The 16,071-nt window shown below is 39.0% G+C and overlaps 1 protein-coding gene across 7 annotated transcripts in view; it reads right to left on the bottom strand.

Moving 5' to 3' along the window:
- Positions 1-16,071, bottom strand: part of LOC309338192 (uncharacterized protein) — a 56,736-nt gene that overhangs the window by 25,194 nt on the left and 15,471 nt on the right. For 6 of the 7 annotated variants that reach the window (XM_081855186.1, XM_081855190.1, XM_081855188.1 and 3 more), the window contains exons 4-6: positions 13,484-13,639; positions 2,576-2,662; positions 1-139 (exon numbers count right to left, since the gene is read on the bottom strand). In XM_081855186.1, coding sequence (XP_081711312.1) covers positions 1-139; positions 2,576-2,662; positions 13,484-13,639 — 382 coding nt within the window. The remainder of the gene's footprint in view (positions 140-2,575; positions 2,663-13,483; positions 13,640-16,071) is intronic. The other variant, XM_081855191.1, reaches the window with a different exon arrangement.

Below are 16,071 nucleotides of genomic sequence, written 5' to 3' on the forward strand. Positions count from 1 at the left end.
TTTTTGCCTTTATATCTGGAAGCTTTTCTTTGAGCTTTGAACCATGAATGCCTGCCTGGATGAGTTTCCAAAAGTTTTCATTGTCTTGTTGGTTCTTTAAGATTCCAAGTTTAGTTAATTCGTTCTGCAACCCTATAATCTTAGGAGAGAATGAGAAAGAATAAGAGAGGCATATGGATAGCACCAAAATCAAATCTAACATGGTTTATTTTATCAAGTATCACATCTCGAATTAATCAGATACTGAATCATGGGAACTGTGATACTTTTGGATATGCTATTTATGGTGGACAGAAACTGCTGGTTAGACTGGATTTTGCAAGGCTTGTAATGAAACCAGAAGCATATTGCTGAATTGTGTGTTTCCCTCTAGTCTTCTTTGCAGTTTATGGCATATCCATTAGCTAAAAAGCAGGGGCACAAGAGTGTCCTAGTCCCACTGTGGCCGCTTACTTGCCTGCAGATTAAGGGCCATCACATTAGCAGGATATATCTGATCCCTGTCAATTTAACAGGATTTGCATTTTATGTTGTGTGCTAAATACAGAAGTGGCTTCTAAGTGAAAGCAAATACAATTTGATTTAAAATATTGGTTTTGGGCATACAGCTTATAGTTTGTCTTGGTTTAAAACAAACCCCAGTCAAAGAAGTTACAATATGTAATCCTTTTTTAACTGCATTTGTTCAAAGAAACTTTTATTTACAAATTTAAAAATGAATATAATCAGTCAGACTAGCTTTACTCGTTTTCCCCTTTAAAACAGACAATAACTAGAATAAAAGAAGTGAATGAATTGGATTTATTTTCTTCATCGGCTCTCATGAGTGTAAATTTCTTTTTCTTTCTGCAGAAGGTGAATATATTTGACATCTCTTCAGCTACTTTTACTTCATTCTCTGCAGTGAGTGAGTTGGAAGCAAATGAGTTAAACAATTTTAAAAAATTAATAATTTTTTATTTATACCCCATCCTTCCCGGTTTAAAAACTGGGCTCAGGGCAGCTGACAGCAAATATAAAACATTGATTAAAATGTGACAAAAACAGTATAAAACAGCATAAAATACAACATAAAATGCAGCATCAATATCAATAAAATTCAAAAAATCAGGGGTCATGGGGGGGGGGACAAAACCCAGTCAGTAGACATCAAATGATCATCAGGGCTAACTGGCCAAGTTGGTCCTACTAGGGCCAGCAAGGAGACCAGGGAAGAATTTAAACGTGGAGTCCCAGAAAGGGTTTCTTCATAAAAGAGGAAAAGGGAAAAGGGAATAGAGGATCAGGCTAATTCAAATTGAATGCCAGGCGGCCTTCAACAATGAATGAAAGGTCTCTTGCTACAGACTAACAGGACTACTTTCTTGGAATTGGCAAGGAATCTGTTAAAGTTGCCACATATCCACAAGCAAATTAAACAACTCAGTAACAGAACATAGCATACAGGGAAACAAACCATTAGAGAAAATTGCACGTAATGATAATATGTAAGAATATATATAGTAGCCATGCATACACTACTTTTGAACTGAAGGTCATTTTTCTCCATGGTTATGACATGTATTCCTATTATGTATCCAAAAGTGAAAATCTGCATTTGAGAAAGTACTTTAAGATATGTAGATTAAGAGGTAGTTCCTGAAGATAAATTGCATTTTCACAAAGAGATGTGAGTAGCTGTTTAAGATCAATTTGTAGTTCAAACAAAACAAAACAAAACAAATCTCCATAAGGGCAGCAGATCATCAAGAAGATCTGCATAAAAGTCTTACCCACTGTTTACTCCTTAGTGATGCTGTAACTTAAAGCAGATATCTGCCAACAGCTATGTAGCCAATTTTTAAATTTCAAGTTTATAATTTTCCTAGTGCAAACAAACAATCAATCGTGGAGTAGTAGGCAGGCTTGAACAGATATTAACAATGGGAAACAGTTGGAAGTTGTTGTCATTCCAAGTACTTCTGGTGAGAGGCCTGGGAAAGTTGAAATCAATGTTAAGCTATACTGTGCTTGCTGTCTGGATACACAGAAGTCTTTAATGCCCATGAATTTCAGAAAGGATTTAATTGCTTTCAATGCTCAGTGATACTGGTGTTCATCTTGTGTTGAGCAAGCAGATATATTGTGTTTTAGATTACTTTTTCTGCGGACGAACACTTTTTGTACATTATGGCTGTAGTGTTTTATATAATATTTTTAGGCACTTCACATTTCACTATTGTAAATTGCTTTTGGAAACCTCTCAATACGTGAATTGCTTTGGGATGCTTTTGGATGTATGGCTATAATAAACTAACTAACTAACCAAGGTGACTTCCAGACGCTTAATAGGAATCAGATTTGGAAGTGCTTGTTTCTGGTTGAAGTCCAGATCTGTAGATCACTTTCACATTAGTCACTTCTGCCGTATGTGGCTGGCAGCGACAGATACAGAACCAACATCCCATAAAAGAGAACACTTGGGTATTCTAAAGAAAAAGACAGCAATCTTTCTTGGGATACTTTCTAGTCCTTATAACATAGTCTAAAACCATCCACTTACAATAATAAGAGCAAGCTGAGACCTGTATCTTACCAGGTAACTTTTTGAGTGTGGCATGGACTCCAGGTATTTTGTATCGTGAGACAAACTGCAGAAGGGCACTCTGGGACTGGAGATACACTTTTTCAAAAGAAGATAAAAAAAAATTTGGTCAGTATTTTTTCCCTAGTAGCTGGGAAACAAAGCTCAAAACAAATGACAAGTAAACATTCAGCCACAGGAAGCCATTAACAACAGTGGGCACCAATTAGGGCTCAGCAGGTATCCCTAACACCCCCTGGTGTTTTTGCCCCACCCCAAATGCTTTGACATAAGACTCACAGACTCAGGCTTAGGAAGCAGGCTGTTCCATTTACTCAGCAATTTGTAGCCACATATTCCCATTGATAGGCTTATAAAACCTGTTTGTAGTCTTTTTTTCTACTTCCCTTCAAGTTTGTGTCATTAGAAGGCACAATGACTGTCTGCCCAAAGGAAAATACTTTGGAGGGAAGAAGAAATTAAGCAGCGGCAAGAAGTTCCTTTGTCTTCTCCATTTTTTTCTGTGTACAACAGTTATGGAGATTTAAAGCAATATTTGTTAAGAAAATGTTTGCTTTTTTTAAAAAAACAACAACAACCCTTCAAGCCTCTTCTTTATTGAAAGTACTTTCAAAAAGGCAACACCTTAGCGGAATGGAAGAAAAATTATTTTTGGATCAAAATTCAGCAGAAGGCATAAGTAGCATACAGCTCAGTCCTAAACATGTTCACTTGGAAATGTTTTCGGTGCACAAAAAAGGAAGTGAGACTGAAACTTGCCATGACTTAGTCAAGAAGGAGGAAACGACCATTTTCTGTTACATTTGAACCAGGCCACTGAGTTGGACCATTGGCCCATCGAGCCCAGTGTTATCTGTTCTGAAAGCAAAGCATCTACAACACCTTTCCCATCACCTCTTCCCTGATCCTTTTAATGAGCAATTTCAGGCACTGAGCCTAGAACCATTTGCAGGAAAGCTCCCAGTGAGTTACAGCCCCACTCCACAAAGTCATGGATTAACCTGAGAAAATCCCTATATTCTCAGCCTCGTCGCCATCCACAACTGCGAAAAGAGGATAATAATACGTACCAGACTACCACACAGAGTTAATTTGTGTATTAAATGTGTATACTGACCGCCCTTCAAACATAGATCTCTGAGCGGTTCACAACATAAAAAGGCAAGATAGAAAACAAACATATAATAAAAACAAACCAATAATCTCACCTACTTAGTATTTATGTAGCATTTCACACACACATATCTTGTTTTAACATTGACAACAATCATGGAAGTTTAAAGAAGGGCTGAGATCATATTGCAGAGAAGTGGCGGTGACTGAGAAAGTCTGGCCTGCTTAATGCAATCTAGTGGGTACATGGCAGAGCGAAGATTCAAACTGGAGAGTTCCTGATCCCTTGTTTTGTCTCCTAGCAACTATAGGCTATTTTGGAAGGTACTATTTTAACAAGCTCGTCATCTACTGATCAAAGGTAGGCTGATAACGGTTGATTGTTAAATTGTTTTAACTCTTCTCATTATAACATCATTTTTGTACAGGGCTTTTGCTGTTGTGCTAATTATTTATAAATGGGAAAAAGTGAACCGGCACTTAAATGTGAGTGAATCAAAATTTAGGCATTAATTTGGTAACACTGGAGAAAAATATAAACTTAAGAGCAGTTCCTTTTGAAGCAGGCCCCTGTGAAAAAGCGAAGAAACTAATTCATGCACTGGACCTGTAAATGGATTATGAAAGCTAAAGCAAGCCTTTATGGGGTGGCAAGGGGGGGGGGGAATGCACAGCCTTTTACTACCACTTGATTGTTCTAACTTTCTCCGCACTTTAAAACTTTATAGTACCAATAAAGTTACTGAAATTCAAATGGTAGGGAGAAGAGCATTTGCCTGTATTTCCTTGTCATTTTATCATAGCCTAGCTCTGTTTTATTGCCGAACTCTTCCAGCAAGGAGGAACAACAAAATAAAGATTTGGGGAAAGTATTGAGAGGTAGAATATGCAGTTTTGCAGAGTGTTTTTGAGCCCCCTTGGTTGGCTCATTGAGCTTCAGAACATACAGCTAACATGCCCAATCAGTAGAGCGGCTGTGTTTATCCCCAAAGAATTACAATTCATCCATTTTGCAACCTTCCGCATCTGTTGCAATGCTGTGCTACCTTTCTTGTTACAATAGAGCGGTATCATTTAAAAGTAAGCATAGTAAATTGATTGTTGCCTTTAGGATGCTGTTAACTTTGCTGCCCGTATGCTAGCCCTTCTGTTTTATTTGAAAAATTCTGCAAGGTCCACACTTTGCTGTAGGCGACTGTATATGTGTCTCTGTGATATACAGCATTCAAAAAGAAATAACAGTCCAGCCAGGGAGAGATAAGCAGTTTGAACACTGGGAATCCAAAGGTTAATACACATTATGATAGTTCTATAGCAATAATCAACCTATATCTATTAAGTAAATAAAATAAACTTTGTCAAATCTTAACACACACTGGATTTATTTTAATCAAATTCTTAGTTTTATTATAAAATAAAATGTAAAGGCACAAGCTCTGAGACCCTTAACAAATTTGGAAATTTATTAAGCACAATGGATAAAAGGGGGGAGATAGTTTCTAAATTGTACTCTACATTGCTTAATGTAACTTATGGATCTATGGAACCCCTTTAAAAGACACAGGAACTAGATACTGGAACACAAATTCTTCCCAAGGACTGGAATAAAATTTGTGAAGCACAACCCTTTAAATCGGTTGACAGTTTTCTTAGGGATAACTCATTAAAATTATTACACAGATGGTATCACACTCCTTTTCAAATGTCAAACATGTTTTCTTCTATATCACCTAATTGACTGCAATAAGCTTGGTACATATATGTATCATTTATGGTAGGAATGTCAGCTGGTGTAAGATTTTTGGAATTTAATTTTGACAGAAATGATAAATATTGCTAAAGAAAATATTGTTCGTTGTATAAAATTAATGTTATTGAATATTTTTGATTATATCAATGTAAATATTTGGTCAAAAGAATTGGCCAGTGTGGTGTAGTGGTTAAGAGTGGTAGTCTCGTAATCTGGGGAACCGGGTTCGCGTCCCCGCTCCTCCACATGCAGCTGCTGGGTGACCTTGGGCCAGTCACACTTCTCTGAAGTCTCTCAGCCCCACTCACCTCACAGAGTGTTTGTTGTGGGGGAGGAAGGGAAAGGAGAATGTTAGCCGCTTTGAGACTCCTTAAAGGGAGTGAAAGGCGGGATATCAAATCCAAACTCCTCCTCCTCCTCTTCTTCTTCTTCTTATAAATGATCTCGGCAGCACAAATAGTAATTGTAACTCAGTGGAAAATAGCCCAAAATCTTATATTGGGCACCTGGATATCACTTACTCTGGAATATACCGTAGCTATAATGGAGAAAATCACACATAATTTGAGAGTTTGACAAGGACTGGAACCTCCAGACACTTTATATGATTTGGCATTCCTTCATGACATACCACAAAAATACCACGTATTTTCAAGACAACCCTTGTCACCAGCTTGGCAAATCTGGAATGATACATGAGCTGATAAGACTGATAGTCTTTACTTAGACTTTGTTATTGTAAAAGAAAGAAATACTGAGTTAGGTTGGGGGTGTGGACAACTGAAAATTTACATTAATATTTTAAAATATAAAACAGCAGAAGTACATTTGGGCCTAAGCAGGCAGGTGGTGGAGCACTTGAACCACAAACCTGTAATTCTGCATGAAATATCAAGTGTCAGGGAAGAGCTGTATCACTGCTTGTCTATTACTAATAATAAAAAATATGTTTATATGGCACTCTTCTGCTTATATAGCAGAGGTGAAGAACCTGTGGCCCTCCAAATGTTCTGGGACTCCATCAGTACCAGCCAGTATAACCAATGGTCAGGGATGATGGAAGCTGCAGTCCAGAAAAATCTGATGGGCCGTAAGTTCCCCATCCCTATTATAGAGCAGTTTACACCAGTGAAAAATACAATACACAACAATCACGCTGTTAAAACAATACAAACTAGCCAACAAAAGTTTTTTTTTTAAAAAAACCCACACAGCAGAATTACACTGTAAAACTCTACTGAAATAAATACATTACAAGGAAACCATCCAAATTTCACTCAGGGGAGACGCCACCACTACAAGGCCCTGTGTCTCACAAGGGCAGTTTTTATGGATGGCTGTAAGAATTCCCTTCCTTTGGAAATGCTGCTCCATCTTATGTGGAAGCAGCAAGTGTAATCAGTCCACAGGGGAGAGGGGTACCTAGCTCACCAGTGCCTTCGTAGGTACCTGTCATCTCTTTTGCTAAAGCAGCAATTTAGAGCATTGGGTGGAAAGACGGTGCAATAAAAGCACTTTTCCCAGTCTCCCATGTTGATCTTGATGCTGAGCTCTGCTGCTTCCTTGCTACCTGCAATGGAGCTATTAGTACATTCCCTGGAATGTACACTGTTTCGTTTCATCCGGCACTAACGATGTAACAAACTAAAACTACACAACCCACCAAAGCTGCCCATTCAACCACAATCTGCATTGAAGTCCAAAATGTGTTGTGTGGGACTTGTATTGCATTTCCCAAATATTTTCTCAAGTACAGATCTTTAGAGAGCTCTGGCAGACTGGAAAATGTGAGAGCACTGTAAAAGTCATCTACATACAGTTGAGGTTTCTGGAACCCCTAATGATCTGTTGAGTTACTTTCTCTGCCAGAGCAATGGACCGTACCCCTCATGAACCACCCTGAGATCTACAGGTATAGGGCGGTATACCACTCCTGAATTGTATTTTCGTTCACAGATTCCCATTTCCTGGCTAACTCTCCCATACTATTTTATCATCCGGTGTTTATTCTCCCTCATGCACATCTCATTGGCTGCCTTTGGTAGGGTTGGGAAAAGCATAGGAAGAAGCTGTCTCAGCATGCATAAAGGTGCCCAGATGTTTGCAAGACATGGGTGTAGCTAGGATTTATTGGGGGGGGGCAGCCTTCAAGTTAGGGAGGCAGAACCTCAATTAGTTAAGTACAGTAGTACCTCAGGTTAAGTACTTAATTCGTTCTGGAGGTCCGTTCTTAACCTGAAACTGTTCTTAACCTGAAGCACCACTTTAGCTAATGGGGCATCCTACTGCCGTTGCGCCGTCGGAGCACGATTTCTGTTCTCATCCTGAAGCAAAGTTCTTAACCTGAAGCACTATTTCTGGGTTAGCGGAGTCTGTAACCTGAAGCGTATGTAACCCGAGGTACCACTGTACAGCCATACCTTGGTTCTCGAACAGAATCCATTCTGGAAGTCCATTCGACTTTTGAAAACATTCAAAAACCAAGGCTGCAGGAGCTTCCTGCACTCAATCGAAGCCGCGTCTGACATTTGGCTTCCAAAGAAGGTTTGCAAACCGGAACACTCATTTCAGGGTTTGCGGCATTCAGGAGTCAAAATATTTGAGTCACAAGGCATTGGGGATCCAAGGTATGACTGTATTTTTACTGATCTACTTGACCAGGGTGGGGCAGCTGCCCCCCTGCCCCCGCCCATGGGAGAAGGGAAAATTCAACACAGAGATGGATACTGTTTTGAAGCGTTAGCCTCATCTCAAGTTCCACACACAAATACACAATACATGTTTGTAGAAATATGGTGCTTTTTGTTCCCCCACTGCAGGGGTCAGTGTTATTGCAAAGTTTACTTTAACACTCTTAACATGAACTTGTCTATATAAAAAAATGCACTGAGTGAAATCTGTACAAAATGCAGTTTTATGAAATAAGTGTTCTGGTTGTCACCGTTTACTATAAATAGTAATACTAGGCAATTTCAGAACAAAATGAAATTTGCAAAGCTTGACATAACATACTAATGGGTTGTATCCAAAGTTAGTCATACTTAGATTAGGGCTTATGGGCATGTCCAACATAGATCTATTCAGTTTGTCTACATTCAGCAGAAATTTGTTTGATACAACCCATTGTGTCATAAACAGATTCAAATTAAATTAGAACGGTTCTTTTCTGTTGGCTAATCCCTGCCTCCAGCAGGACTTTTTCTCTCACTGCCTTAATTTATTGAAGTTTTATTTCTTAAAGAGAAGTCTTGTTCAGAAATGGTATATACTTTATTTCTGATGTTTTCTAAAGGAAGACAAACTTTTTTTAAGGGAAATTACTGAAGTTGTAATTAAAATTATTATTCTCCTTTCAGATGAAAGCAAAGTCCAAAATGTCATTCAAAATGACTTTTCCATTCATGTCAATTAAAGGAGTTTCTGGTCTCTTGGTGATCACACAACTATAAAGATAGTTCAATTCAGAATTTGCCTGTTAAATATGGATAAGTGTTTCCTTTAGAAGAGGAAATTCTCTTAAGGAAGTTGTTTTAAGATAAATAAAAGTTCAGGATGAAGCCAGCAAAAGGTGTGAAGGATTTCTCTTTGATTTCCCAATCTGTGTATTTGGGCTGAGACACATACTACATTTTATGCACATATTAATAGGATGCTAATAAGCCTACAGTCTCTGTTTTAACATCGGTTTGTAGAGACAGCCTGATATATTAGCCTTCTCAAGACAGAAGGCGTCTTCCTCCCACCTTGCAGTAAAAAGCTCAGCCTCTGCTCTTCAGAGTCATATGAGGAGTCAAATGAAAGAAGCAACTCTTTATTTTTATACAGGTCTGCTTAGTAACTAAACTAGCCTCTTAAAACTGACTTGCCTTTTCAACATAGCGGTTCCAGATTATTTTAGAATATATAATGTATTTCTTCCCTGTGTTATTATGATTAATTGGATAAAAACTGTGCATAGTTGGTGTGAATAATAATTCTCATTTTTTAAACATACAACTACGTTTGTGATGGCTGTTTAAATACTTGGTGAAAACCTGATGAACAATTCTGCTTGACCTGCTTCAATTCTTAACTCTTTCAGAAATGTGCACAGAAAGGAACAGTTTTTTCTAAAGTTAATTTTATAACCATTTATGATGTCACAAAAATAGAAATGTATCGACTCGGCAGTAGAAAACAGAAATAGAAGAAAGTGTCTTTTTAGCCTTTTAAAATGCAATATCGTTATTTTCTTTTTTAAAAGTAAAATCAAAGTCCCACAATGTATATGGAAGGTCCAAATGTGCATTGCTGAAGAAATTCATTTTGAATTTATACTTAATAGGCACTCTCAACACCAAGGAAGTCCATCTGCAGCCATTAATGACACTATTTACATTTTATATTATACAAAGTTAAACCAGAAAAAGCAATTTCTCTCTGTGTGCTTAATTCCTTCCAAACTAGTCAATGCACGCAATGTGTTTTCAGTTTACCAGTTTCATTTGTTTTATTTTTGGATTCTCAGGCTTCACAATTAACAACTTATTTAAAAATAAATAAAATGTTTTAAAACCTTGAACATACCAGAAAACACCATCATTTAAAATTTGACATTTACTCTTAATGACCTGAATATCATATTAGATATATGTTTGGGGGTTTTTTTTTAAACTCAATCCTGTAAATTGCAGAGGAGTCTTTAGAAATGCAGCAATTTGCCTTAGAACACGATAAAAAATGTACAAGCATCTCAAATGAAACAAGCATATGAATTACTATCTTGTGGGGTGCTGCCATGTCTGCAAAATGATGCACAAGCTATTTGTACAGTTCTATTTGCACTGCTTGGTGCTAGCAGAAACACACACAACTCCTCCACAAATGCCTCTCTGAGTTGTGCGTCAGAAAGTACAAGTTCTTTGCTTGTGACTATAGTGTGAAAACAACAAGTACATATTCTATGTTTGGCCTTCTGCAAGTAATCCATACGTATTCAAGTACCAGCTCATTTTGCAACATAAACCTTTTCCCCAGACATTCAAGCTGCACAGGGTGCCTACGGCAGTGGGATCACAGCAACAAACTCCATCTCTACCCTACATGAATTTCTTTAGAGCAGGAATGCGGAACTTGGGAAACTGCAGGTGTTGCTGGACTAAAACTCCAATCTATCCTTGCCAACATAGCCAAGGGTCAGGGATGATGGGAGTTGGAGTTGAGCACCTTCTGCAGGTCCACATGATCTCCACCCGCAATTTAGAGGTCTGAACAGAGCCTACATGTGTATAGCCAATCTGTTTTGGATGTGAATTTATATTAGGCATGTATGTGCTTTTGTTATTTTAAACTGATTATAAACTTTATATTATAAAATTATAAACTTTTTGTTTATAATTGTTTTTATATGTGCAATTGTTTTCACTGTTTTTATATTTGTAACTGTTTTATCTGTGTTACACTCATGGGAAGTGATTCATAGATGAAATTATAAATAAATAAGTAAATAAATAAATAAATAAATAAAGGTGCTAAAAATAATACAACTGTACTGTATGTGAATATGTGGCAAAAGGGTTAAGTTTCAATAGAAGAACTGCATGGCAGGTTCTTGTGCTTGGTCTTTATGTTCCCAGAATCCATGTCCTCCTTTGAACATTAAACACTGGGATTTCAATTTTTTTTGGCTTATCAGCACAGCATCCTCCTTCTGGCAGGTCCTGGAGGTTACCATTCCAATTATGCTACCTTTACGCCACCTGGTACTCCAAAGACCACATGATTCCTGTGTACTCTGCACACCAGACCAAGGAAGCCAGTGGGTCAGCACAGACAGAAGAATAAACAAAGCAGAGCAGTTTACAGAACTCTGAGTTAGCATGATTCCAGTCCGCCCCCACCCCTTTTTTTGCAAGTTCACTAAGGGACCAAACTAGAAGCACTATATAGCAAAGATTGTTAGAATTCAGGCTCGGTCAGAGGTATGTGCCTATCTGCAGGCACCGGCTGAATTCCTTTGACCTCCCTCCGGCGACTCCCGGCAGAATAAAACAACACGAGGTCCGTTCCGGCGATTTTCCTCAGGCTGTGAGAAAAACACACCAACTGCTTCTCCTCCTCCTCCTCCCTGCATATCCCCAGGGAGGGGAATCAGACACAGACAGAAATGTAACTACATGCTTTTTATTCCTGTCTATAGCAGTCATACAGTCAAAGATGTCTGCTCTCTTCAACAAACAGAGAGAAACTCCAAACTCCACCCATGTACATCCTGTACAGGTCATATGACACACACTGAGCTCATATCCTGTGCTCAATAAGGATGGACTGCCCCTTTGTTTCCATGGCAGCAGTCACACACATCCTGTCTGGCTTTACAGCCACTAGCAGCTGTTTGAGCTGTTAGAGCCTTTGCTTGCTGCAGCATTGCTGCTTTAGAATAACAAAGATGAGGAACCTGTTGCTCTCCTAGACTACAACTGCCATAATTCCTGACCACTGGTCATGCCAGTAGAGTTAATGGGTGTTGAGCTGGGCCTGCTGGTTTGCTGCATGGTAGCCAAACATTCAGTTTGGTTGCATATTAAAGCATTTCAAAAGCAGTTGCAGTAACTGCTGATAGCCTGCTTCCTTCTTGCCTGAGAGAGAAACAACAATATTCTTTCAAATACAGGGCACCATAGAACAGACAAAGTTTGGAAGGAACTAAAGGTAAAGGGTAAAGGGACCCCTGACCATTAGGTCCAGGCGTGGCCGTCTCTGGGGTTGCGGCGCTCATCTCGCTTTATTGGCCGAGGGAGCTGGCGTACAGCTTCCGGGTCATGTGGCCAGCATGACTAAGCTGCTTCTGGCGAACCAGAGCAGTGTACGGAAATGCCGCTTACCTTCCCACTGGAGCGGTACGTATTTATCTACTTGCACTTTGACTTGCTTTCGAACTGCTAGGTTGGCAGGAGCAGGGACCGAGCAACGGGAGCTTACCCCATCGCGGGGATTCAAACCACCGACCTTCTGATCGGCAAGTCCTAGGCTCTGTGGTTTAAGCCACAGTGCCACCCTCTAGCTTGTCTAATAAACAAATTCACGAGGCTAAAATGAGGACTGCTGGCACAGCAAAGGCTTTCAAGATCAAAAAGAAGTAAAATCTTCAGCAGATTTTAGGGTCCCCAGTCAATTTCCCCATGTGCATTTCTCCCATGGGTATTTCGACTCTGCACTGTGAACAATGGGCTCCAATGAGCTACATTTAAGACCCTGTGTGCACCAGAAGGTTTGTGAAATTTGTGGGAAGCTCTCAAGTAGGATATGCTCTTGACTTGTTATTTGATTCCACCCCCAGCCCTGCCTTGGCACATACCATCTGACATCCATGCATGCGTATGGTTGCCCAATTTCTGCAGTTATCTAAGACACCTTAGTGCCTAGAAAGGCAAACTAAGGCCCAGGGGCCAGATGCGGCCCAATCGCCTTCTAAATCCAGCCAGCGGACGGTCCGAGAATCAGCATGTTTTACATGAGTAGAATGTATGCTTTTATTTAAAATGCATCTCTGGGTTATTTGTGAGGCATAGGAATTTGTTATTTATTTATTTATTTCAAAATATAGTCCGGCCCCCCACAAGGTCTGAGGGACAGTAGACTGCTGAAAAAGTTTGCTGACCGCTGCCTTAGTGCATCAAAAAAAGGAGTATTTCAGTGAAGTAGTTTAATGATGAAACATACAGATTCTGCCATTTTGTAAAGGCCAAAGCAAGAATATTTCTGTTGATAGGCTAGCTTGCAGTGTTTACTAGAACTGCATGCAAAAATGTTTTTGCACAGGACCTGACAGAATGCTCATGAAAAGCTTAGACAACTCTAAAAAGAAATGTTGACTTTATTGTACAACTCTGCACAAAATCAACAAAACAAATGGGGGGGGGAGGAAAAAAACTCTAAAAGCTTTCTCCTCTCTGTGGCCATGATTTATAAGACCTCAAAGTCAATGCAAATTCTCAATTGGGCAAATGTCAACCAGGCAACTTCTCCTTTTCCTTCTACAGAATATCATCTCCTACCTTTTTTGTTTTGTCTTTAAGAAGTTGTTGGCCTCTGAGATCAGACATCTTGATCTGAATTCGTTGCTTTCTAACTTTCTCATTCAACAATGTCCTGTAGCGTTTACTCAATAATTTTTTCAGCTTATACATGTTCTCATAGGTTTCAAGATAACGCTGAAATGAAAGAGATTTTCAGTATTATATTTTTAGATTCTCATGGAAAAAGCCAAAGAGATGTTTAATTTGCAGGAAAATCATAATAGGGAATTTGCAAGAGTAGATCCACTTGGCAGTTTTCTGCATTGCCAAACGAGGTGCTTTGAAATCCTTTATACAGAATTCCCAGGGTGGTACAGCAGCTAATCAAAGCACTTTTCGTGCAATCAATTTAGACTGCAACAAACCAGTTCTGTGCGTGATCCAGGTCATTTCCCTCTAGAAAGTGCTTCAGCTTGGAAGGTATCACATTTTGCAAGCACTCAAGCTATAACCTGCTACTGCTAAGAAAATATTATTTCCCCCCTCCAAACAGGGCGCTCCTCTAGTGCAATTCTTCACTGCCACCTACTGTCATACCTTTCTATTGCACTTTAATCGGGATGAGTAAATACGTTTTACATCAATGTGACACCTTTACTCTAGTATATGGCAATAAAGCCTCTTTATGCTGCCCTTATTTGCTTGTCTAATAAAATACATATTTTTTCTTGTGCCATGCAACCTTACACCCACCAAAGTGTAGTTCCATGTCAAAGAGGATATACTGTGAAACATCACAGCATTTGTACTAGAAGCCATGTGGCTTCTTTGAAACCCCTTTCAATAGTCGCACCATTTTTCTTGTGATAAATTGCTATTATAACTCTTGTTGCTCCATACAAGTCTAGATGACAGAATGCTTGTTGCAAAAGAAACACAGGCTAAGATTTATTACTGGCATATGTACTTCTCCTTAAAACTGACATTCCTTCAATACTGCACAATGTCAGAGTCATTGTTTTTAAAGGTGTTTTGTAAACGTTTCTTCTTTTTTCTTTTGATGTATCGTCTTTTCATTGCGTCAATAAATTATAGCCTCTACATTACATTAACAACCCTAAATTTCAACCTTAACCATTGAAACAGCACTTCTGTTGTAAGAAGTACAACTTTGTACTTCTTAGTGGAAATAATAAATGCTAGGTATTTATGGTGAGCCTCCAACAGATGGTGCTATTGAGTGCTTAAATGCAAAAGTCCAAATTTCATTCAATGTGTAGCTTTATTCCTTTGCCTATTTGTGAGATAAAATCATACTTTTTCTGAATGATTCTGCTGTTATAGGAACCACAGTTCCTATAACAGCAGGTTTCTGTAGTTCACCAGGTGGTGTTGGGCCACTCATAGTCTCTCAGCTTTACAGTTGTGCTTGAGAATAAAATGGGGAAAGGGAGAACCATTTACTCCACCCCAAGTTCCTTGGTGGAAGGATGGGTTATGAATTGAATGTATGAATGAAAAAACAACCATGAAATCAATTAGCAATTCAACACAAGAAGGTATTTCTGCAGAGTATTCCAGATCTCTTCCCTGAATCAACTTCCTTTGGTCTGCATAACCCTTATCGAGGGATTAGCAAAATAGTTCTACCCAACTATTCAGAAAGCATACTTGTCTCACCTTCCAGCAGTTTTTGGACCATTGAGCATTAAGACGCAGAAATCTGGTAAGCAGAAATCTCTCACTTAATTTCTCTTTAATGCAGTGAGCAACTGAGAAGTTACAACTATGGAAGTTACAACAGTTTTACTCCAATTGACAGGCAGGAATTGATTTTAATGATTTGAAAACAATTTGGTGAGTTCTTGGGAAAACTGCATTTTTTACTTTTACATGCCCCTCTTTGATTGTTTTTCCAGGAGTGTGGGAGCTGCCAATTTTTGACCAGCTCAACACTTCTGGGAGAACATGTAAAATGACCCAACATGAACAGGGTCTGATCACATGTCTCTGTCTCATGGAATGAGCACTGAAAGGGCTGCTTCTTCAGGAGGTGTGAGAGGGAGTATGCAATTTACTCTGTCGGCTTGGTTGGGTCATTTAAACACTCACTCAGCAGGGCTTAACAGGAACTGCTTGCGGCTCAGGGGCTTGGAGAATGTCCAGAAGGACACTTTTCATTACAACTATTTAGGATTCTACACTTCTTCAGGGGTTTTGGTTGTTTTTTGTTTTGTTGTTCAAACAATAATGCCAGTTTAGCTAGGGCCACTCACCACATAATTTCTAGCCACTAGCTTGGGAGTGGATCCTGGGAGTTTTAGTCATAGCTGTCAACTTTTCCCTTTTCTTGAGAGGAATCCTATTCGGAATAAGGGAAGTTCCCTTAAAAAAAGGGACAGCTATGGTTTTAGTTCAACAAGGTGTGGAAGACACCAGGTTCCCCTCTTCACCCACCCAATTTAAAGACTCAACAACGAATAAAAATATATTCTTTTTTAGTTTCTTGCAAAAGAAAATTGGAAGGGCAACAATGGCATAGTATAAACTGAATCAATACAAGCTCCTCCCATATGACTAGGATCTCTCAGCATGACTGAAGTGTTCTACCCACATCTGAAGAACCT

The sequence above is a fragment of the Podarcis erhardii genome (assembly GCF_964252035.2).
Source record: "Podarcis erhardii genome assembly, chromosome: 3".
Taxonomy (NCBI): domain Eukaryota; kingdom Metazoa; phylum Chordata; class Lepidosauria; order Squamata; family Lacertidae; genus Podarcis; species Podarcis erhardii.